Source organism: Zalophus californianus, chromosome 5, assembly GCF_009762305.2.
Source record: "Zalophus californianus isolate mZalCal1 chromosome 5, mZalCal1.pri.v2, whole genome shotgun sequence".
In the NCBI taxonomy this organism is placed as follows: Eukaryota; Metazoa; Chordata; class Mammalia; order Carnivora; family Otariidae; genus Zalophus; species Zalophus californianus.
The window spans coordinates 33,142,676-33,169,211 of NC_045599.1; the positions used below are offsets into that span (position 1 = coordinate 33,142,676).

The 26,536-nt window shown below is 37.0% G+C and overlaps 1 protein-coding gene across 2 annotated transcripts in view; it reads right to left on the minus strand.

The window, feature by feature from the left end:
• The window catches only part of PFDN1 (prefoldin subunit 1), a 68,133-nt gene that overhangs the window by 40,847 nt on the left and 750 nt on the right, over positions 1 to 26,536 (minus strand). For both annotated transcript variants that reach the window (XM_027607109.1, XM_027607110.1), the window contains exon 2: positions 24,630 to 24,796. In XM_027607109.1, coding sequence (XP_027462910.1) covers positions 24,630 to 24,796 — 167 coding nt within the window. The remainder of the gene's footprint in view (positions 1 to 24,629; positions 24,797 to 26,536) is intronic.

Below are 26,536 nucleotides of genomic sequence, written 5' to 3' on the forward strand. Positions count from 1 at the left end.
CTCCGAAGTAAATTAAAAAATAAAAAAACTTTAAAAAATTCAAACAAACAAAAGCTGACACTATTTTGGCAAACATAGACCATAAAAAATGTTAAAATTAGTTCTTCAGCAGAAGGAATATGATAACAGGGCAACTTACAAAGAAATGAAAAGCACTAGAGACAGTATAACTTAAGATGAATGAGATTTTTTTTATCGTTAGTCACATTTTTTTTTAAGATTTTATTTGTTTATTTGAGAGAGAGAGAATGAGAGAGAGAGAGCATGAGAGGGAAGAGGGTCAGAGGGAGAAGCAGACTCCCCGCCGAGCAGGGAGCCTGATGTGGGACTCGATCCCGGGACTCCAGGATCATGACCTGAGCCGAAGGCAGTCGCCCAACCAACTGAGCCACCCAGGCGCCCCGTTAGTCACATTTTTAAAAAGATTTTATTTACTAACCGAGAGAGAAAGAGGGAGAGAAAGAGCATAAGCAGGGAGTGGAGCAGAGGGAGAGGGCCAAGAAGACTCCACACTGATCATGAGCCCAATGTGGGGTTTGATTCCACGACCCTGAGATCATGACCTGAGCCCAAATCAAGAGTCAGACACTCAACTGACTGAGCCATCCAGGCACTCCTATTTAGTCATTTTAAAAGACAGGTGACTGCCTAATGCAGAGACTGGCAAACTATGGCCAGCAGTCCAATCCAGGTACATTCATCTGTTTTTATAATGTCTATGGCTATTCTCACAACAAAGGCAGAGTTAAGAGAGACTGTTGTGACAGAGATCATATGGCCAGCAAAGTCAAAAATATTTACTATCTGGCCCATTACAAAACAAGCTTCCCAACTCCTGATCTAAAACAAACTATAAGGGCAACTGGATGGCTCAGTCGGTTAACAAGAGCCTTCAGCTCAGGTCATGATTTCAGGGTCCTGGGATTGAGCCCTGCATCGGGCTCCCTGCTCAGTAGGAAATCTGCTTCTCCCTCTGCCTACTGCTCCCCACGCTTGTGCATGCTCTCACTCTAATAAATTAAAAGGAAAAAAAAAAATCTTTTAAAAATAAATAAATAAATAAATAAACTATAACACATAAAAGGTGTAACAGTAAAAAGAAAAAGGAATGGAGAAAGGGATTTGAAATATAATATTAAAGATGAAGCAATGTAATAGTACTTGAAGGTAGATTGTAACAAAAACATTGTAAAAACAGGAAAATCACTAATTTTTTTAAACTAAAGATTCATAAGCCAAAAATGAAGATAAAATAGGACCATAAAAAAATAATCTAAAAGAGGGGTGCTGGGGTGGCACAGTTGGTTAAGCGTCCAACTCTTGGTTTCAGCTCAGGCTGTGATCTCAGGGTTGTGAGATTGAGCCTCACGTTGGGCTTTGTGCTCAGTGCAGAATCTGCTTGAGTTTCTCTCTATCCCTCTCCTTCTGCCCCTCTCCACCACACATGCTCCCTCTGTGAGATAAATAAATCTTAGGAATATATATATATATATAAAATCTAAAAGGAGGCAGAAAAAAAAGGAAAAGGAATGAAGAACAAATGAAACAAAAAGAAAGTAAGTAGCAGAGTGGCAGATTTCAATCCAACCACAGCAACAATTGCTTGAAAAATAAATGATCTGACATCCTAATGAGAAGGCACAAATTGTCAGATTGGATTAAATATCATGACCCAACTATGCAATCACCAATAAATCCACCTTAAATAAAAAGACATATATAGGTTAAAAGTAAAAGCATGATCACACCCACTAGGACATAAATAATGAAAAAGATAGGTAATAACAAATGTTGGAGAGGATATAGAGAAACTGGAACCCTCATACATTGCTGGTGGATATGTAAAATAGCATAGCTGCTATGAAAAACATTCTGGCAGTTCCTCAAAATGTTAAATATAGAGTTACTTATGACCCAGCTATTCAACTTCTAGGAACATAGCCAAGAGAAAGAAACAGACACACACACACACACACACACACACACACACACACACAAATATTCAAAGCAGATTATTCATGATAGTCAAAAAGTGGAAACAACTGAACTGTCTATTAACTGATGAATAGATAAATACAATGTGGTATATTCCTACGATGAACTATTACTCAGCAATGAAAAGGAATAAAGTACTGACTGATACATGCTACAACATGGATTAATCTTTAAAACATAATGTTGAGGGTGCCAGGCTAGTTCAGTAAGAAGAGTATGGGACTCTTGATTTCAGGGTCATGAGTTCAAGCCCCACACTGGGTGTTCAAGATTAAATAAATAATACTTAAAATAAGATAAATAAAACATAATGCTGAGAAGGCAAACACAATCATATATTATTGTATGATTCCATTTACATGAAATGTCCAGAATAGGCATATCTATACAGACAGAATGATTAGTGACTGCCTACAACCAAAAGAAGGGAGAAATATGGAATAACAACTATGGGTTCACTGATTCTTTTTATAGTGAAAAATATGTTCTGGAATTAGTGGCAGTGATTGCATCATTTCATGAATATTCTAAAAACTACTGATTTGTACACTTTAAAATGTTTAAAAAAGTGAATTTTATGTTATATGAATTTTATCTTAAAAAAAAAATAGCCAAAAGACTTAAAGAAACACTTCATCAAAGACGACATGAAGATGACAACTAATACTCAACATCATGAGTTATTAAAGAAATGCAAATTAAACCACAAGGACACACCATTACATACCTCCTGGAAGGCCTAGAACAAACAACAACAAAAAAGGCAATATCAAGTTAACAAAGATGCAAAGCAACTAGAACTCTCATACATAGATGGTTGGCAAAACGGTACAGCCACTTTGGAAAAGAGCTGACAGGTTTGTTATAAACTTAAGCAAGCAATCACCATTGAACCCAGCAATCCCATTTCTAAGTTTATAACCAAGAAAAATAAAAACACATATCTGTAAAAATAAAACAAAACTATACCCAAATATTTATGACTATTGTATTCATAATTGCCCAAAACTGGAAACTCAGGGTGCCTGGGTGGCTCAGTTGGTTAAGCGACTGCCTTCAGCTCAGGTCATGATCCTGGAGTTCCAGGATTGAGTCCCGCATTGGGCACCCTGCTCAGCAGGGAGTCTGCTTCTCCCTCTGACCCTTCCCCCCTCATGTGCTCTCTCTCTCTCTCTCATTCTCTCTCTCAAATAAATAAACTCTTTAAAAAAAAAACAAAACTGGAAACTCAATGTCCATTGACTGGTAAATGGAGAAAATGTGGTACAGCCATACAATGAAATGCTATTTAGCAATAAAAAGAACAAAATATTGGGTGGCCCCGTTGGTTAAGCGACTGCCTTCAGCTCAGGTCATGATCCTGGAGTCCCAGGATCAAGTCCCGCATCGGGCTTTCTGCTCGGCAGGGAGTCTGCTTCTCCCTCTGCCCTTCACCCTACTTGTGCTCTCTCTCTCAAATAAATAAAATCTTAAAAAAAAAAAAACTATTGATACACCTAACAACATCAAGAAATCTCCAAAGTTATACCAAGTCAAAGGCAACAGACACAGTTATATACAGGATGCTTCCATTTACGTAACATTCTAAAAAGGCAAAATAAGGGAAAAAATAAACCAACAGTTAATAGGGAGTAAGGGTAAGAGAGAAGTATGACAAAGGAATGTTTTGAGGAGATGTAAATATTTCAAAACCAGACTGTGGTGCTAATTACACAACCATATATGTTTGTCGAAAGATATAGAACTGTATGACTAAAAAGGGTAAATTTGGGGCACCTGGGTGGCTCAGTCGATTAAGCATCCGACTCTTGGTTTCAGTTCAGATCAAGATGTCATAGTTGTGGGATCCAGCCCCGCATCAGGCTCTGCACTCAGTGCAGAGTCTGCTTGAGTTTCTCTCTCTTTCTGCCCCTCCACACTGCCCCCCTCTCTAAAATAAGTCTTTTAAAAAAAGAAAAACTATCAGGAAATGGTTTTATTTCCAACAAAATGGAAATAATAGATAAATCCTAGAATGACATTAACGTAAGTACATGTAAGAATTTCAAAGTGGGGCGCCTGGGTGGCTCAGTTGGTCAAGCGACTGCCTTCAGCCCGGGTCATGATCCTGGAGTCCTGGGATCGAGTCCCGCATCGGGCTCCCTGCTCGGTGGGGAGTCTGCTTCTCCCTCTGACCGCTCTCTGTCTCTCACTCTCTCTTGCAAACAAATAAAATCTTAAAAAAAAAAAATTAAAAAAAGAATTTCAAAGTGACTAAAGAACACCCATTTTTTAAAATTATGAAATAAAATCAGATACATATCAAGAATAACTGAACAAAAAGAACCAAACTGTGAAAGTTAAAACTAATAAAAATAGGGTTGCCTGGGTGGCTCAGTTGGTTAAGTGGTTGCTTTCAGCTCAGGTCATGATCTCAGGGTCTTGGGATCAAACCCCATATAGGGCTTCCCTGTTCTGCAGGGAATCTGCTTCTCCTTCCCCTCTGCCCTTCCCCCCACTCGTGCTCTCTCACTCTCAAATAAGTGAAATCTTAAAAAAAAAAAAACTAATAAAAATAATTACAACTACAATAATTAGTTAAGGGATACATAAGATAAAAAGATATAAAATGGACGTGGATGGAACTAGAGGGTATTATGCTAAGTGAAATAAGTCAATCAGAGAAAGACAATTCTATGATTTCACTCATGTGGAATTTAAGAAACAAAACAGAGAATCATAGGGGAAGGGAGGGAAAAATAAAACAAGATGAAATCAGAGAGGGAGAAAAACCATATGAAACTCTTAAGGATAGGAAATAAACTGAGGGATGCTGGAGAGGAGGGGAGGCAGACTGGGGTAACTGGATGATGGGCATTAAGGAGGACACATGATGTAATGAGCACAGGGTGTCATATTTTTTTGCATCTATAATTCCTTTTGTAATTTAATTTTACAAATTACACCATGATAAAACTTAATAAAAATTACTCGTCGCATATTTTCAAGATTTTATAAGTTAATCCAACACATACCACAATAGATTTTTGTTGTTGTTTACATAGGAAGTTCTCATGGTTTTAGTATTATACAAATTGAAGCTGAGACTAGACTCAAAAATGAGTTCAGAAAATGGCATTACAAAAAACTGGGAGTAGTAAAAAATCCATGCAGGGCTGCTGTGTGGAAGCAAACTGGATGTTTTCATTGCCGTAAGTCTTCAGTGCAGCCAAACTTAAAAACCAGTCCTCCAAAAAAGATGAAGGCATTTTGGAAAAATACAGCAATTCCAGGGTATATGATGGCTTTTTCTTTAGCAATATAACCTCCAGAGAATCCACACAGATGCAATCAGAGATCGAAAGGCCAGCATGAGGCCAATGAACAGCCAAATACAAGCACCTGAGCACAGGGTGTTACATACAATTGATGAAATCACTGAACTCTACCTTCGAAACTATTAACACACTATATGTTAATTAGTTGAATTTAAATAAAATAAAATTTTTTAAAAGATGTAAAATGTTACCATATGATTTCACTCATACATGGAATTTAAGAAACACAATAAATAAGCAAAGGAAAAAAAAAAGAGAGACAAATCAAGAAACAGACTCTTAACTATAGAGAACAAGGTGATGGTTGTGGAGTAGTGGAGTGGGTGACGAGGGAGGACGGGTCAAACAGGTGATGGGGATTAAGGACTACACTTGTCATGATGAGCACTGCGTGATAATGTATGGAATTACTGAATCACTATATTGTACACATGAAACTAATATAACCCTGTATGTTAACTATACTGGAATTACAATTTAAAAATAAATAATAAACAAATACAAATAAAACCATTCCTATTTAAAAAAAGATGTAAAATGTGAAGTCAAAAACATAAAATGTGGCAGGACAGGAGTAATAACGTTAAGCTTTACAATGGGGTCAAACTTAAGTTGTTATCAACTTAAAAGACATCATTTTAGACATGTCATTGTATGTAAGCCTCAGAGTAACCACAAAGCAAAAACCTATAGTAAATACACAAAAAATAAAGAAAAAGGAATATAAGCATACCACTAAAAAACTCATCAAACCACAAAGGAAAAGAGCAAGAGAAGCAAGGAACTAAGAAGAACCACAAAAACATCCAGAAACAATTAAGAAAATGGTAATATGCACAAATCTATCAACAATTACTTTAAATGTTAGTGGACTAAATTCTCAAGTCAAAAGAGTGAATAAATAACACACATGACCCATCTACCAGCTACTAGAACATACTCCCTACAAGATGTGAAGACATATCCAAACTTAAAGTGAAAAAGATGGAAAAAGATATTCAATGCAAACAGAAACCACAAGAAAGCTGGAACAGCTATACCTGTATCAAACAAGATAGACTTTAAAACAAAGACTGTAATAACAGACAAAATAGGGCACTACATACTGATAAAGAAGTCAATCCAATAAGATGATATAACATTTGTAAATATTTACATGCCAATCATAGGAGCACCTAAACATAAAGGGAGGCAGGGCATCTGGCTGGCTCAGTCGGAAGAGCATGTGACTCTAGATCTCGGAGTTGTGAGTTCAATCCCCATACTGTGTAGAGAGATTACTTAAAAAATAAAAAATATTAAAAAAAATAAATAACTAAAGCAAATATTAACAAATCCAAAGGGAGAAACAGACAGCAATACAATAATTGCAGGGCACTTTAATGCCGCTACTTCCATCAATGGATAGAAAATCACTAAGGAAACATCAGCCTTTATGACACATAACACCAGACTTAATAGATATTTATGGAACATTCCATCCAAAATCAACAGAATACACATTCTTCTCAAGTGTCTATGAAACATTTCCCAAGTTAGATCGTATGTTGGGCTACAAATTTTAATAAATTTGAGGACTGAAATCATATAAGGATCTTTTCATGAAACTAGAATTACATAAACTGGAATTTTACATAAAATGAAGTAAATAAACTGGAAAATTCACAAATATGTAAAGACTAAACAACATGCCACTAAGCAACCAACGCACGAAAGAAGAAATCAAAAGAGAAATAAAAAAATACTTTGAGATATATGAAATTGGAAAAGCAAAATACCAAAATTTATGGGAGGAAAAAGGAAAATCTCAAACAACCTAACTTTACACTTCAAGGAACTAAAGTTAAAAAAAAAAAAGGAAAAAACAAGGCTCAAAGTTAGGAGAAGGGAGGAAATAAAGATTAGAGGAGAGAGCATGATAGTAAAAAGACAATATAAAAGTTCAAAGAAATTAAGAGCTGGTTCTTTGAAAAGATAAATAATAGATAATCCTTTAGCTAGAGTCATCAAGACAAAAAAAAAAGAAAGAGATGACTCAACATCAGAAATGAAAGAGATGTTACAAATGATATCACAGAGGTTCCCAGGTCCTGGGATCCAGTACTGCACTGGGCTCCCTGCTCAGCAGGGAGTCTGCTTCTCTCTCTCCATCTGCCTCTCCCCACCCCCCTCATGCGCTCACTCTATAAAAATAAATAAATAATAAAATATTTTTAAAAAATGATACCACAGAAATACAGAAGATCACAAAAGACTGAACAATTATATGGCAACAAACTAGATAACCTAGAGGAAATGGATAAATTCCTAGAAACAATCTACCATGACTGAATCGTAAATATACACAAAATCTAAACAGACCAATTACTACAGAAGGAGACGGAAACAGTCATCAAAAATCTCCCAACAAGTTAAAGTCCAGAACCAGATGACTTCACTGATGAATTCTACCAAACATTCAAAGACTTAACATCAACCCTTCTCAACTCAAAACTCTTCCAAAAAAATAGGCGGGAACACTCTCATATTCATTTTAGAGGGCCAGCATTACCCTAATACTAAAACAAGATAAAGACACCAAAAGAAAATTATGGGCCAATATCCCTTATGAACACAGATGCAAAAATCCCCAACAAGAGGGGGCACTGGGGAGACTTCAGGGGAAGATGGTGGAATAGGGGAATCCTAAATTCACTTAATCCCACAGAACTAGATAACACCCATATCAGCGTAAAAAACCCAGAAAACAACGTGAAGACTGGTAGAACAGATTCTCCACATCTAAATGTAGAGAAGGGGCCACATCAAAGAAGATAGGAAGGGTGGAAAGCCAAATGGACCCCAAGGACTGTCCATGGGAGGGAGGGACTGGCAGATGCAGAGAGGGGAGATGACCAGACCACCAACCCAGGCACCCCAGGCACAAGGGACCCACATGGGGAAGACAAACCCCCATAACATTTGGCTTGGAAAACAGAGGGGCCTAACAATCAGTAGGGCTTAACGCCTGGAATTTTAATAATCAGGAGGCTCTGCTCTAGGAAAGTGGGGAGGGGAGAGCCCCTGCCCTTAAACAGAGAGCACAACAGGGGCACCTGGGTGGCTCAGTCAGCTGAGTGTCAGACTCTTGATTTTAGCTCAGGTCATGAGCTCCTGGGTCGTGGGATCAGGCTCCACATTCAGTGGGGAGCCTGCTTGAAGGTTCTCTCCCTCTGCCCCTCCCCCCGCATGTGTGCATGCATTCTCTCACTCTCTCAAATAAATAAATCTTAAAAAAAAAAAGAGAGAGAGAGAGCACAAGAAACATTCCTTCTGAGATACAGCACAGAAGCAGCAGTTTGAAAAACGCCTGGGGTATATGGGAAGGAGATTTATTGACTAACCTCAGTCTGTACGGGAAGGGTTGGGATCTTTGGGAGACTTCTCCAAGAACCAAAGAGCTGGCAAGTACCATTTCTCTTCCCCACCCTACAGTCTAGATATACCTGTGGGAACCAGCACAGCACCTACACTCTCCATCTTGCTTGCTAACAGTGTCCCTGTCCACAAGCACCTCTGCAGTTCTGCCCCCTCCAACCTGGCAGGCCTCGGCAAGTGTTCCCAGGAGGCTGCAAGTCCCCTCCTGCAGCAGACCAGCACAGACCATGCTGGCACCACGAGCCCCATTCTCAAATTCTGCTGCTTACGTGCTCCCTCCAATATGCCCTTGTTCAGAGCCCGTCCAAAGCAGTGTCACAAGCCTGGTAGTGTGCAAGCAGTCCCAAGAGGGGCTAGCACCACTCCAAAGTGACTCCTGTCCCAGGGAGAAGGGAAGATAACCCCACACACCACTCCAACTACAGCCCCAACTGGAGGCAGACACTGGGTTTGACTGCAGGCCCTTTCCAGCAACAAAAGTTTCTCAGGGCACAACACAGGGAGAGCACCCTGAAGTTCAGTGCTACTGCATCTCTGGAAAAAACCTGGTCTGACTCAGCTCAAATACAAGATGGACCCAGACTGGCCAATTAACAACAAGGGGGCCAAACCCTGCCCAAAACAGGCAAAGAGAACCATTAAAGATGACTAGATTGAAGGCAAATGCAGATCAGCCACAACAGCAGGGCACACACAACACACATAAGAAACATCCCTGAAGGGCCAGGACTTGTGAGCAGGGAACACTGCACTGCAGGGCACTACAGGACCTATTCTTCATCAGGCCACTACTTTCAAGAGCAGGAGAAATAGCTGACTTTCCTAACACACAGAAGCAGAGAGAGTCAGACAAAGTGAGGAGACAAGGGAATATGCCCCAAATGAAAAAACAGGACAATATCACAGCAAGAGAGCTAAATGAAATGGAGATAAGTAACGTGTCTGATAAGGAATTTAAAGCAATGGTTAGAAAGACTCACTGGATTTGAGAAAAGAGCAGAGAACCTCTGTGAGACCCTCAACAAAGAGAAAGAAAATGTAAAATGAACCAGAGATTAAGAACTCAATAACCGATATTAAAAACATATCAGAATAAATAGCCTAGAGGAGGCAGAAGAAGGAATCAGCAACCTAGAAGACAGAGTAATGGAAAGTAATCAAGCTGAACAAAAAAGAAAATAACAATAATAACTGAAAAGACTTTGGGAACTCAGCGACACCATCAAGTATAATAACATTCACATTACAGGGATCCCAGAAGAAGAGAGAGAAAAAGGGGCAGAAAATTTATTTGAAGAAATAGTTGAACGCTTCCCCAGTCTGGGGAAGGAAACAGAAATCCAGATGCAGAAGGCACAGACAGCCCCCAACAAAAGCAACCCAAGGAAGTCCACAGAAGGTAATTAAAATGTCATGAAGTACTGATAAAGAGAAAATTTTGAAATCATCAAGAGAAACAGTTACAAACAAGGAAAAACCCATAAGGCTATCAACTGATTTTTCAGCAGAAACTTGGCAGGCCAGAAGGGAGTGGAATGATATAGTCAAAATGCTGAAAGAAAAAACCTGCAACCAGGTTTTTCTCTATCCAGGAAAGAGCTAAAGAATTTCCCAGAATAAAAGTTCCTTTTATCCTTATAAGATAAGGAGTTTCCCGGACACACAAAAGTTAAGGGAATTAATCACCACTAAACCAGCCCCACAAAAAATGTTAAATGGAACTTTCAATGGAAAGGAAAGACCATAAGTAGAAGAAAAATGGGAACCACAAAAGCAGTAAAATTAGGTTTATCTATAAAAATCAGTCAAGAGATTCACAAAATAAAAGGATGTAAAGTATGGCACCATATACCTAAAAAAACACAGGGTGGATAGTAAAGAATGGGTTCAAACTTAAGCCTCAGTTTCCAACTGAACCACCCAGGCGCCCAAATTTTTTATAATTTTTAACTAATCTCTACACCCAAAGTGGGGCTCAAACTCACAACCCCAGGATCAAGAGTCGCATACTCTACCAACTGAGACAGCCAGGTGCCTCAGGAGCCGGTTCTTTGAAAATATCAAATAATATTTTCATTTGTTGATTCATTGTTGATTTCATTTGTTCATTATCAACAAATCGATAAACCTTTAGCCAGACTCAAAAATAAATAAGAGAAAGAGAGAGAAAAGACTCGAATAAAATCAGAAATGAAAGAGGGGAAATAACAGCCAACTCTACAGAAAGACAAAGGATTATAAGAGAATATTATGAAAAATTATATGCCAACAAATTGGACAACCTAGAAGAAAAGGATAAATTCCTAGAAACATATAACCTCCCAAAACTGAATCAGGAAGAAACAAAATTTGAACAGACCAATTACCAGCAATGAAACTGATCAAAAATAAAGAAATCCCAACAAACAAAAGTACATGACCAGACAACTTCATAGGTGAATTCTTCCAAACATTTAAAGAATACCTATTCTTCTCTATTCCAAAAAATAGAAAAGGAAGGAAAATTTCCAAATTCATTCTATGACGCCAGCACTACCCTGATACCAAAACTAAAGACACTACAAAAAAAGAGAACACAAGGCCACGATCTCTCATGAACATTGATGCAAAAATCCTCAACGAAATATTAGCAAATCTAATCCAACAATTCATTTAAAAAAATCATTCACCACGATCAAGTGGGATTTATTCCCAGGATGCAAGGGTGGTTCAATATTTGCAAATCAATCATCGTGATATATCACATTAACAATAAAAGAAAAGATAAGAACCATATGATCATTCAATAGATATAGAAAAAGCATCAAAGCATAAAACACATTCATGATGCAAACCTCAAAACAAAGTAAGTTTAGAGGGAACATACCTCAACAAAATAAAGGCCATATATGAAAAACCCACAGCTAACATCATACTCAATGGTAAAAAATGGAGAGCTTTCCCCCTAAGATCAGGAACAAGGCAAGGATGTCCACTCTCGCTACTTTTATTTAACAGAGTACTGGAAGTTCTAGCCACAGCAATCAGACAAGAAAAAGAAATAAAAGGCATCCAAATTGGTAAGGAAGAAGTGAAACTTTCAGTATCTGCAAATGACATTATACTATATACAGAAAACCCTAAAGACTCTACCAAAAAACTATTAGAACTGATAAATGACTTCTGGTAAGGCTGCAAGTCACAAAATCAACGTACAAAAAGAAAAAACAAAAACAAAAAATCAACATACAGAAAGCCGTTGCATATCTATACACTAATAATAAAGTAGCAGAAAGAGAAGTTAAGAACACAATCCCATTAATAATTGCATCAAAAATAATAAAATACCTAGGAATAAACTTAACCAAGGAGATGAAAAACCTGTACTCTGAAAACTATAAAACGCTGATCAAAGAAACTGAAGACAACACAAAATGGAAAATATACTCCATGCTCATGGACTGGAAGAACAAATATTGTTAAAATGTCCATACTACCCAAAGCAATCTACAGATTTAATGCATTCCCCATCAAAATTCTGACGGCATTTTTCACAGAACTGCAACAAAGGATCCTAAAACTTGTACAGAACCATCAAAGACCCCAAATATCCAAAGCAATCTTGTGAAAGAACAAAGCTGGAGGTGTCATGTTTCCTGATTTTAAACTGTATTACAAAGCTATAGTAATCAAATATAGTACTAGCCTAAAAGCAGACATAGATCAATGAAACAAAAGAGAAAGCTCAGAAATAAACCTACACATAGATGATCAATTAATTTACAGCAAGGGAACCAAGAATATACAATGAGGAAATGACAGTCTCTTCAATAAATGGCACTGGGAAAACTGGATAGCCATATGAAAAGAATGAAACTGTGACACTATCTTACAGTATGCACAAAAAATCAATTCAAAACGGATTAAAGACTTGAACATAAAACCTGAACCATCAAACCCCCAGAAGAAAACTTGGGCAACAAAAGCAAAAATAAATAAGGGGGACTACATCAAACCAAAAAGCTTCTACACAGCCAAGAAAATAAAATGAAGAGGCAACTTGTGAATTGGGAAGTATTTGCAAATCATATATATGATAAGGTGCTAATATCCAAAATACATAAAAAAAGAACTCTCACAATAATAAAGAAAACAACCCTCATTTAACAATGGGCAGAGATCTAAATGTACATTTTTCCAAAGAAGACAGAGAGATGACCAACATGTACATGAAAAGGTAGTCAACATCACTAATCATTAGGGAAATGTAAATCAAACCGCAATGAGATGTCACCACGAATTTTTGAGAATGACTATTATCAAAACACAAGAAATAACAAGTGTTGGCAAGGACAAGGAGAAAAGCGAAGACTTGAGCACAGTAGGTGGAAATATAAATTGTTGCAAACACTATAAAAAATAGTATGGAGGTTCCTCAAAAAATAAAAAATAGAACTACCATATGATCCAACAATTCTACTTCTAAGTATTCGTCCAAAGAAAAAGAAAACACCAGTTTGAAAAGATATGCACTCCATGCTCACTGTAGCACTATTTACAATAGCCAGGACATGGAAGCAACCTGTGTCCATTAATGGATAGATAAAAAAAAATGTGGTATATATACACCATGGAGTATAACTCATCCTTAAATCCTTGGGTGTCTCAGTCAGTTAAGCACCTGACCCCTGATTTCAGCTCAGGTCATGATCTCATGGGTCGTGAGATCCCGTCAGATGTGGAGCCTGCTTAAGATTCTCTCTCTCTCCCTCTCCCTCTGCCCCTCCCCCGACCAAGCACTTGTGGTGCCCGTGCACGGTCGCTCACTCTCTCTCTCTCTAAAAGAAACAAACGAAAAAAGGTTGGGGACAAGTTGGAGACAACCTGAAAGAACCAATGGCCAAACTGGAACTATCTGAGCAACAGAATAGCACAGTTTCAGATTATAATCCAGAAATACAGCACCTAGACCTGCCATACCTTAGGCAAAAGAAATCTGCAGAACACAGTATGCTCAAATCTAACTCTGAGGGACACTGCTACATCTTAGTACTATACTGTGTTCCCCTCATCAACTACTATATTCCTAAACACACATCCCCTTTCTTTTCTGTTCCAGGGTATTTCAAGCATTATGGAAGGCTATCCACTAAGCTACCTCTACCCAAAGTCCCTCCAAGAACTCATTTATTTTCAAGGCTTCAACTTGGCTAAATGATATCACCCCCATCAACTACAAAATATCACAAAATAATATCACCCCCATCAACTACACTCTCTCTGCATCATCTGTCATTTCTACTTGTATGTTCTGCATCTCAAACTCAACATGTCCCAAATTAAACTCCTTTTATCTACCCATACCAACATTCCCTACAAGCAGTTTCCCCATTTCATTTCATATCAATGATACCACCACTTGCCCACTCACCTAAGTCCCAAAACCTGCAAATATCTTCCTTGTACCCTCCATATTCCCAATTTATCACTGACTCATCATTTTCTTTCATAATGACCCTTTTCCTTTCCATTCCACTTCTGCCACCTTAACTTATGCTCTTACTATTACACTCCTGAATTACTTCAATAGCTTCCTTCTGTAGTCCCTAATTAAACTCTCCCTAATTCATCTTACATATAGTACCAAGAGTTTTCAAGTAGCTAACCCTCAAATGTTGGTCACTGTAAAGACCGTTGCTGACGATTTTAGTAGACACTATTGGTTGGCTACCCAATATCCATTCCTCTTCTTTGTTGAAGAGCCCACATTTTGTTTGGAGACCCTCCACTTCCCCAAGTGACTCAGGGAAGTGAATCCTGGGGTGAATCTTGATTGGTCTTACCCAATCATGGCAGTCCCATCCCCCAAGATTTAAGCCCAAGCACGTGATAAAGTTCTTGTCATGAAATGTGAGAGGTGGCCCTTTCGAAGACTTCTGGGAAAGATTTCTCTGCTCCTACAAATGTGACATAGAAAACATGGTACTTTCTGGGCACCTGGGTGGCTCAGTTGGTTTAAGCAACTGTCTTCGGCTCAGGTCATGATCCTGGAGTCCCGGGATCAAGTCCCACATCAGGCTCCCTGCTCAGCAGGGAGTCTGCTTCTCCCTCTGACCCTCTTCCCTCTCGTGCTCTCTGGCTCTCATTCTCTCTCTAGCTCAAATAAATAAATAAAATCTTAAAAAAAAAAAGTAATCCAAAAAAAGAAAAGCAAATAATATATTTAAAAAAAAAGAAAAGAAAAGAAAACATGGTACTTTCTAACTCTAGATGTTGTCACATCTGAATGAAATATTTGGAACTCCTACAGCCAACCTGGAAGATAAAGCTGGCAAGCACAAAGAGGGCAGAGGCAAGAGTAAAGTGGAACTGCAGCCCAGCATTGGAAGCTTGATATACACAATACTGATAAATCTCAGAAGCATTGTGCTTAATGAAAGAAACCACACAAAGGAGTACATTCTATGATTCCCTCTCTCTATATATATACATATATACATACACACATATATGTGCACTCCATATGAAGTTCTAAAATGGGCAAAATTAATCTACAGTGATACAAGTCAGATTATCAATTGCCTAGAGCAGAACTTGAGGGAGGGAAGAAATGACGTGGGAGAAGAAGGAACTTCTGATGAAAATGTTCTATATCATGACTGGAGTGATGGTTACAGTTGTCAAAATTCATCTAACTGTACTCTTAAAGATGAGTGTATTTTACCATATATGTTATATTTCAATAAAGTTTACTTAAGAAAATAATTAGTTCTATAGTATGCCAGACGGTTATAAATGCTATGGAGAAAAATAAAGACAAAAAAAGAGAGGACAAAAGGCAAGAAAGTGGGGGTTGAAGTATGTGCACAATTTTAAATTGGATGGTTATAAAAGGCCTCAATGCCTTTTTAACAAAGGCCTCAAGGAAGAGAAAGGTGTACGGGAGACATCTTAAAGAAGGAAGCTCCAGACGGAGAGATCAGCAACTGCAAAGCCCTTGTCTCTTTCAGTGATAACCATTTGAAGGTTTTGACTACAGTGATCAGACATGTTTTGAAAGGATCACTCTGTGCACTCAGTCAAGAAAACCTATAAAGTGGTAAGGATAGAAGCAGGGAGCCCAGATAGGAAGCAGCTGCAATAATATGATGGTAGCTGAGATCAGGATGGTGGTAAGTAGAAATGTTCAGATTCTGGACCAAATTTAAAGATAGTGTTTGCTAATGGCCTGAATGGAAGATTAAAAGAGAGGAGTTAAGGATGACTACGAGATGGAGAAGAATCAAAAAACCATCTACTGAAATGAAGAAGCTTATAGGGAGGAACTGGTTTACTTGTAAACAGTGAGAATTTTATTTTGGTCAAGTTAATTCTGAGATGCCTACCAAATGGAGATATAAACTAGGCAGGTGGATATACAAGTCTGGAGTTCAGGGAAGGGGTATAAGCTAAAGATAAAAATCTGGGAGTTGCCAGTATATAAAAAGGCACTTAAAGAGATAAGCCTAGATGAGATCACTAAGAGACTGAGTATAGACAAGAGAAGAAAAAAAAAATTCCAAAGACTGAGCCCAAGCACAATCTAAAATTTGGAAATGGTAAAGAAAAAAATAGTAAAGGAGAATGAGAAGGAATGGCCAGTAAAATAAAAGGAACACCAAGAGGTGATATCCTAGAAGCCAAAGGAAGAAAATGCTTCAACAAGGGAAGCAAGACCAGATGGAATAAATGCTCCTGACAGGTCAAATTAGATGAGGAATGAGAATTCACTGGAATTATCAGAGGACCAATGTCCCTTCAGGAAACCAGGCCCATGTAAATGTCCCTTCTTCTAGATAAGTAACCCATACACTGCTAGGTTCAATTTGTACTAATTAGAAATCACTGTGTATTTTTAAATCAAACTTATTACTTCTAAAATGAAAGCAGTAGTATGTTTATCTATTTTAAACATGATGTTTATTTTTGGTCACTATTTGGTATTCTAAGTATTCTGGTAAGTAATCACCTCTGATGTTTACCACTTTTACTCTAGCCTCATCAAACCCCAAACATATCCACATATAATCATCAAGATTTGCTACAACTTTTTCCAACATGTGATATTTATTTTACTAGAAGGTTAAAATGTAACACCGAATGAAATATAACCATTGGACAGTAAAAATTACTATCCAGTGAGTACTGAAGGACACAAACAGAACAGAAGACTCCTGGTACAAAAGTAGAAAGTCAGAGGAATATAAATATATTTTGGCACAAATGCAAAAGACTCAGACACACATACAGGATGCGTATTGTGATTCAAATCTTTTTACCCTGAGCCAAACAATGTAAAAGGCTCAGTTTAGGGCGGTCATACTCTTATCTATTTAAAGACACATTTTTAATACTGGGCTCTTGCTAATGTGCAGATTTGATATGAGAACATTTCAAGTCCTCTTCAAAGCCAAGGGAACAGTGTCTTCCAAGTAATCTGGTCCATTTCAAGGTAGATAACCTTCCTCAAAACAAGAGATGGCAATGAGAGTTCCTGGCCAGGACAATAAGAGAACATTCCCTCAGACATGTCTATTCGAACTTAAATGCTAAAAATAAACTGAGCATACATTCTTCACAAAACCACAGGCACTAATGGTGCATGCAACAAACTGCAACCCTAATCATTCCTTCTGGGCAAAGGGTATTTGTAGCTCACAGCAATTCCTGATACAAGGAATAAGGAAGAATACTAAGAATTCACTATCAAGTGTGTGTTCACATACACAGGTAGACTGACTTTCCACCTTCTAGGTCAGTATTTCTTCTGAGCTCCTTTTGAATGTTTCATTAAGCAGATTATGTTCCTTGACATGACCATTCCAGTCCTCTCTCAAACAGATTAGATAGCAACTTGTTCCTAAATTTGCCATTATGAGATAAGTGGCAGCTAAAATCAGAAAATTCTTGGTACAGCTTAAAACTGTTTTTCATTTCAGAGAAATTCAGCTGAAGTCAGTTGCAGCAAACAATTCCCCAATGACAAAGTAACATAGTTCAAGGTTACTGCTACCTTAATTTTTATTTAGATAGGAACAACAAGGTAATGGTATTTTTCACCCTTCCCTCAGTTTACTAAATCAATCCTTATCACCAACTGGGATACACTGTAGTATCCTCTTGTGCTGCTGAGTAATTGCTACTTTCATGCAACAAAAGCAGGTCTTGTTTAATCCTTTGCCAGTTTAAAGAAAAAAAAAAAAGTCAGGCCTTTTGATGTCAGGAAATGCAAAAGTCAAGTCCTCCAAGTAACCAAATGAATCAATTTTATTTACATTTTTAAATCAAGTTCGAGCCTAAAATAAGGACACATTAAATAAGAATTGTATTTTAGCATGTTTGCACATCCCAAGGTAAGTATAACAGACTTCTTTTCCCTTTACAATAAACTCCTAATTAGCACAATGATTTTCGAAACTAACTTCCTGTGTTTCAGTGTGACAGTCTGGATTCTGGAGGACATGGGAGGGGAAGAAGGGAAAGAATTATTAAAAATAATCTTCTGAAGAAGAAACATAGCTATGTGATTCCTACGCAAATGTTTGCTAACTTCCCCTGGCACAAAAACAGTGATGTCATTCTACACAGCCGTACAGCAGTTATAATCAACATTTGAGTTTTTAAATCACTAACAACTTAAGGAAATTAAGAATATGACTCAAAAATCTCCTCTCCCTAGAGTACCACATCTGTGAAAGAGAAGTGTGCCCATCTGGGGTCATATACATACTCAGCATCAACAAGACTGAAGTCATTTTTCCCTGCACAACAGAAAAGTTGTTGTTTTTTCCCTTAGAACTCTGAGCAATGAAAGCCAGGACTTTAAATGGCTCCGTATAAAAACACAAAAAGGGTGGGTCACATTCTATTAGTAAAAGCAGCTCAACATCAAGAACCCCTCTTCCTTTAAAATGAAATCTAAGGGGTGCCTGAATGGCTCAGTCGTTAAGCGTCTGCCTTTGGCTCAGGTCATGGTCCCAGGATCCTGGGATTGAGCCCATCGGGCTCCCTGCTCAGCGGGAACCTGCTTCTCCCTCTCTCACTCCCCCTAGCTTGTGTTCCCTCTCTCACTATGTCTCTGTCAAATAAATAAATAAATCTTAAAAAAAAAAAGAAATCTAAAAAACAAAATAATTTTCAAAGGGAAGAACTCTTTAGTTATCTTTGCTTCATTTTTTCTAAGTATAAAGTAGTATACAAGATGATAAATTTATGTCTGCAGTGTGCTCTCACAACAAAAGTAATGTACATTTTTTTCTCCTATAGCAAGCACTAAATAAAATATCCAAACTTGATTCCAGTAAGAATACATAACTATTTTTACTGTAACATCAACAATATTTACTGCACCAAGATTTGTGGTTTATTTCCTAATCTAGTACAACTATTTTGTCGGCTTTAAAATGACCTCAAATTGACTGGAATACCAACTCTACAGCTACATGAAATTGTAAAATGGTTTCAAAACTTGAGGCACCATGACTATGTCCCTTTCTATTAGTATTTAACGTAATGAAACAGAGAAAGAGCAAATATTTCAACTTGGCTTTATTAATGTCACGATTCAAATTACAGGTCAATATCCAAACTAACAATTAAAATAACAACAAAACCAACATAGTATTTTAAACAAAGCGCATTTCAAACAAGCCGTCATGAAGAATTCAGATTACTACATCCCAAATAGTTGGAAAGTTACTCAACTGTTTAGATTTTTGTTGTTGATGTTAATTTGTTACCTATCAGGAATACATCTACTGTTTTTACTTTCTACCTGTGCCACATTTATCTTAGGTTTTACACTTCTGGATCTTTCAACCGTTAGAGATCAACCATCAAATTACTTCAACAAGTAGAAATAGCAACACCGCTCCCAAACAGCAATTTCTGCATTGCTAGACACTTATCTAGTTGGTAGATTTATACCATTGTTCATTCTTAGTTCCTTAAATGTAAAAAATACCCACAGAATGGTGGCATACCTCTAAATTGGTTTAAATATGGTACAAAGTTATTTTTAGTTAGGTTCAAGTTTTAAAAAGGCACTAATCATTCTTCTCAAAGGCTAATCTACTCAAGTTCCTCCCATATTAAAAAAATTAAAAGCTTAATTTGTCTCTTTTGGAAAAAAGTTTATGTAATGCTCAAGTAAAAGGATATTAAAATTATAGAATAATAAACCTGACCTCAGGGTGAGGATCATACCTAGGGTTCATAAAAGTAAGTCTGACATTTATTCTAATGATGGTCCTTTCAAATACCAGCATGGTTAAATGTCCTTTACATACACTTTCAAATATAATTCTTATTTTTAAAAATACTCTTATTTTCTAGTGTGCAAAGTAAAAGGGAAGAAAACCCCCATAAACCATTATAAACTGGTTCTTATTCAGGAAAAAAAAAAGATACAAGAAACATTCATGCAGTATTTGAGAACTATGTCTATTCCCTCCTTGCATGCTAGAAAGATGCAAAGACAAACACTTGCAAACTATTCAGACAGATCATTCCACAGTTGTAACTTTCATCATAGTTCTCAAAGCAGTATGGTGAGGTCAGCTCACAAACAGCTTAAGTAGCCAAACTAGAAATTGGTGGTAGTAGTATCAGGCTACATAACAGCCTCTCCAAAGAATATGAAGTAAGAGAACTAAAATGTGCTGGCAACACGCCAAGAGACTGGATGGCATATGGCTTTGAGCAATGAATACGCAGAGCTCACAGTATATAGCAATTCATCATCTCTTACCCTATAGCTCGATTTTCCTTGTTTAAAACCACAATTAGCCATATATAAGGGGTATTTAATACTACCAAATTTCTCCATACTTGTGACTTGAAAGACATCTGGGCTGGCAAGATTTGGTTAAACTAAATACATACCCTATAAAGGAAAATCTGATTTCCATCCTATATGAAAATGAGGAAGGTAAAAGAGATACAGTTATATTGATATTATTCTGCATAGAATAGCCTTTATTCTTTAAGGACTATACTGCTCTCAGCATAATTCCAAAGGCTTAGGTTCTTCTATACTGTCAGTTTTGAACGAACATCTCTGCAACTGGTTGGCATTTAGAATTAGTCAACTTTCTCGGTAGATTTAATAAAGAATTAATACTGTCCAACCAAAGGACATAATTTTGGTCAGAAACAACTCCTCTTCTTTTCCTCCCCGGCTGCTTGAACCCTCGCCGCCATCATGAACGACAGAGTAACTATCCGGACCAGGAAGTTCATGACTAACCGACTACTTCAGCGGAAACAGATGGTCATTGATGTTCTTCACCCTGGAAAGGCAACGGTACCTAAGAGAGAAATTCAGGAAAAACTAGCCAAAATGTACAAGACCACACCAGATGTCATATTTGTGTTTGGATTCAGAACCCATTTTGGTGGTGGCAAGACAACCGGCTTTGGCATGATTTATGATTCCTTGGATTATGCAAAGAAAAATGAACCCAAACACAGACTTGCAAGACATGGCCTGTATGAAAAGAAAAAGACATCAAGAAAACAGCAAAAGGAACGCAAGAACAGAATGAAGAAAGTCACGGGGACTGCAAAAGCCAACGCTGGTGCTGGCAAAAAGTGAGCTGGAGATTGGACAACAGAAGGAGTAAAGATGCTGCAGTGGCTTTATTTGTGGTGGCTGTGCAGATTTTTCATGAGAGGATCAATAAACTAAGAATGTTAAAAAAAAAAAAAAAACCCTCTGACCTTAGTCAAAATACATTACTTTTACAATTTCACCTTTGTTGAATATTCTAAAACAGAATAAAAAAGCCTAATTCTTAATTGTCCAACTTTCCAAACATATTTTCTTTCTAAAGAAATAAAAGAAAATGCAGTTATTTTAGGCAAGAGAAAGAATCATACTCATTTCAAATCAAGACACATTTAAAGATTTTTTTTTTTAATTTGACAGAGAGAGAGACAGCAAGAGAGGGAACACAAGCAGGGGGAGTGGGAGAGGAAGAAGCAGGCTTCCCGCTGAGCAGAGAGCCCGATGCGGGGCTCAATCCCAGGACCCTGGGACCATGACCTGAGCCGAAGGCAGACGCTTAACAACTGAGCCACCCAGGCGCCCCAAATCAAGATACATTTAACACCTATTTTGTGTCAGACATTATGTTGAGAACTGAGGAAACAAAGACAAATATGTATGTACATGGTCTCACAGAGCTGACGATCTAGTTGAGGAAAATGACCCATTTAGAAATCAATCATCTCTCTTTCTCTGCTGTACTAGCTACAGGAACAAAAGCTCTGGCATCACCCAGGGAAGTGTGGAATAAGTCTGCCAGGGAGAACCGAAAAATCTTCACAGATGAGCTATGTCTTGAAGGATTAAGAATTTCACAAGGGCAAGAGGATACTTCAGGCCAAGGACAGAACGAGCAAAAGCAAGAACATGTGTGACAAAACCCTGTGGCAAAAGTAGGGATAACCATTTCTGGAACATATGCTACTTACTACTCTTATACCTTCACCCATGACAGACATTACTAATCAATCAAAACATGTTTAAAGCCCACATGAAACTCAAACTCCTTCTCAACAGAAAACCCAAAATCAATGCAAGAAGTTAAGTCCATGACATGAAACTTATGTGCTATCCTGAGCCTGGGAATAGAAAGTGGCAGGACTTGAGGCTAGGGGGTTACATTAATAATGGACAGATTATGAATGAATACTAGGCTAATAAGTTTAGATTTTATCCTGTGGGCAAGAGATCAAAGAATTTTATGAAAAATATGGACGTGATCAATTCCGGCAGAAGTGCGAAGACTGCATTTGGACAGACAGAATAAAGGCAGAAAGAAAATTAAGATGCTATTGCAATAATCTAGGCAAGATACAATGAGGCCTGAATTTCAGCAATGGCAAAAATCTACTACAGATCCTAAAACAAAAATGGAGTATTTTGGATTTTATAATTCATGGTTTTAAAACAATAGCTTGAGAAAAATTAGTATTCTAATTAGAAATCCCAAATAATACTCAAAAAGGAAAAGACAAATTAAGGTAAAGACTTGAATTAAATAAGTGAATCACAATGATACTCAAGATTACTCAAGACTATAAATTCAGAAATAGTTATTTCAGGTTTAGCATCAAGGAGAACATCCTCATGACCAGACTAATACTCAGCAAGTCTTTTCTTCCTGAGGGCACTAATACTCTAGCCAAACAACAAACGCTGTTCACCTTACATGCCCCTACAATGCAGGGTCAAATTTGCACTCAGTGGGATGCAGAAAGCGTAAAAGTCAAATTGAAAACCAGTTTGAAACTACGTAGGTTTCACTTTATCCAAACATTTAAAACTATGTATTTCTTATACATGAAATAAATCTTCAGGAAATACTACTACTGTTGTATGTTAACTAAATCATATCCTAGCCTTTTAATTCTATACTTCTTCACATGGAATACAACATATTTGTAGCACTTAGGGGAGTATGCAAAAAAAAGCAACTACCCCACTTATGTACTATGTTTAATCAATTAAATTATTCTGATTAAAACTAAAAACTTCATTGTAGCTCAAAAGGCCAAAGACAGTCAAAAGAGTTTTTCTATTTTTGGAAAAAGAGATTCTTTAACTGTTGCAAAGGCTAATGCTGTGACATGAAATCCAGGTGCAACACGTTAACAAACATGTTAGGAAAGCTAACATTACTGTTTTAATACCTAAGGATATTCACATTAAGGATAAAATTACCCTGTAGTGAATGCCAACAATGCACCTCATACTACACAGACAGATATTCAAGGGTTCTATTTTGTTATCATTCCAATTCTTTCATGCCCCAGTAAGCAAACCCTCAAAGTGGGATTCTCTTCCTCTAAAACTAAGCTAAAATGAAAAATATGAACTACAGAGATAAAATTTATTTGTGATATATTGTTTATTCTGAGAAAACAAATCACATGTTTATCATAATCTATCTCTTTTCCAGAAAGAAATGGAGTAGCTAGTCATGAGCAGGGCCCACTTCTCATGATGTCATTCCAAAGCCATTACTAAATGTTACACATGTTACACTTCCTTCAAATCAATCACAAAACAAGTCATCCTAAGACCGAGGTCAAATTCCACTCAACTAAAAGATCTCCAAACTTGAAGTAATGGTCCACTTACTAAATAATATTCAAAGACCAAATTCCAGAAAAACCCTCCTCTTGTACCTCCCCCACTTAAAAAAAAAAAAAAAAATCAGTCTTCTCCTTTTAGCTCATTGTAATGGAATGTGACCTGTAGTTAAGGGCTTTTCCATTCCTTATTTACTGCTTAGAGAAGGCAAAGCAGATCTATTCTCCCTCACAAGGGTAATGTATTTCTTAAAAGAAGAAAAGTGCAGTGTGGGTGGTTAATAATATAACAATTAGAACAAACAAAAGGCAAATTGGTTTACTTGATTTCTCATGTATGACAGGATGAGTTTATTTAAATGATAAATGAATCTATTTTTATTTTACAACACTGGACAAACATCTAAAAGATCTAGGATCTGTATGATTCCTAATAAATCAGGTAGGACAGGGGAAGTTAAAACTACAACTACTTAAATAAATCTTCACACACAAAATTACTATAAACATCTTTTCATGACAAATCATATTTTTGTCATTGAAGTTATACACTTAAGTACCTACCTGATCAGAGAGAGAAGAACAGGAAAATACTTAAGAAATGTACTTCAAAGTCTAATATTAAACACATCTATCTGGGGTTCAGTTAGCATTTTTTAAAAAGAGGTATTTGACTCGATGATCCTCAAAACTACTATAATACTTTAACCCAAGTTTTAAAATGAACGAATTCTAGACAAAAACTCTCCCACAATAACCCCCTTAAGGATATATTTTACTTACATTCTTCCTACACCTTCATACATGTGAGTCTCATCTACCAAAGTCATGATCTCTGTATCTGTAAGATGTGCATGCTTTTTCGTTCTGTTTAGCTGTTCAATCTGTATGTCTGCAAGCTTCACCTTCTGTTGAGTGTCAATAACTTTGGCTTGAAGCTCTGTGAAGGCCTAATAAAAAAAAGTCCTTGATTTAGTGGGTGAAACATTTTACAGGAAACACAAGTCAAATCCAAACACATTAAAATAAAGCATGTTAACCAGAGACAAAGCTGTTAAATTTACTGACACAAACATCAGTAAAAGTCAATATAATTGTAAACAATCAAGCCACCATACTAAATAATGAACTTATCCTGTCCTCAGAAGATGCAGTCTATTTGAAGAACAAATGTACATTAAATAACCTTATGAAAAGCAGGTATCCAAGGAGTAATAAAAACAATAAATGCAAGAGTCAGAGGATGACACCCAGAGATTCAAAACAGAACCACAAATACAACGACTCACTTCATTTGTGTTACATGACTAGGTTTCAAAACACTTTCTCACATTTGTTTGAAATACTAACAAAGGAATATTAATATGAGAACATTGAAGAATTTATCTCATTTACTCTTCTCAATAATCCTATGAGTTAGGGATGGCAGTTTCATCATCACTCTTTACAAGTTAAAGTAACTAAATTTGTTAAAAAGATAAAAGTGGCTTCCACAGGGTTGAACAACTATTAGGTGGAAAGGCAGGTACTTAAATCCCTTTCTTCCGACCCCTAGTTCAGGAATGTTTCTATTCTGTCTACAGTAATATTCAGAATACAAATATTTTTGAGATAAAGATAAAAAACTAACAAAAAAATCAAAGCATTGGTAGAAGAACTGCATCATGATATTCATATCCACATACCAAGCCAAATTTGACCCTCATGTACACTTAAAGATAAACACAGTTCTTGGATACTCTTAAGTGCCTGGAATGACTTTCAGATGCTGTCAAATTTATGCCTTAATAATAACATCTGTGACTGCAACAATAGAAGGCAAAGGCTACTAAACTTTTTTCTGACTTTGTTCTCCCCTACTAGTAGGTTTCCAAAGACTGATTTAGAAAGGGAGGTGCCTGAAATTTCCTTAGTCTTCAACAACAACAACAAAGATCTCATAAAGATATTAGAAGATAAAACTTTTAAACAAGTTTATTTTTTAGTTAATTTAATTAGCCGTCAAAACTACCCAATTTAAGTCTCCAATCATTTTCTTAGTTTCCATTCATTGCCCAGGGGTTTCTTAACAACGAATTCAAATACTGGGAGCTAAGACCATTCACAGCTGTACTCAACTGTTTACTCTTTCACTAAACCCTGACTTACATTTGAACTCTTAACAGGAAAAAAAAAGGTAAATTTTTAGAATTCGTTAAGAATTCTTAAAATGAATTTTGTTTTGCATGTAAAATTACCTGACCTGTGCACACTTTGCTAAGGAAGCTGGTAACTGTTAAGCTGAGATATTACAGCATTAGAGAACACCACGTTAAAGACTAAATTTACAAGTTTCAAAAGAAGAAAGACAAAAAGCAAGTTACATACACATAAATCCTCCGGGTAATAACAAACAGCTTCATTTATTAGGAGCAACAACTAGCCCAGCTTCCTATTTCATATGCAAAGGTTGACCAGAAGTATTAAGACGCAAAATTTGCTTTTCTGAAGAACCTAAACTCATAATCAAAAGGTGTGGAGTAAAGTAGGGAATAGTGGATTCTAGTCCCAACTTTTAACTAAATCTTTTCTGGAACTCAGTTTCCTTTTCTAAAAAAAGTACAGGTTTAACGTAGATAAGTCCAGGATCCTTTCCCTGACAACCCTTAGATGGCGAAAACCTTTTTAACTAAACACATTTATAAGCAACT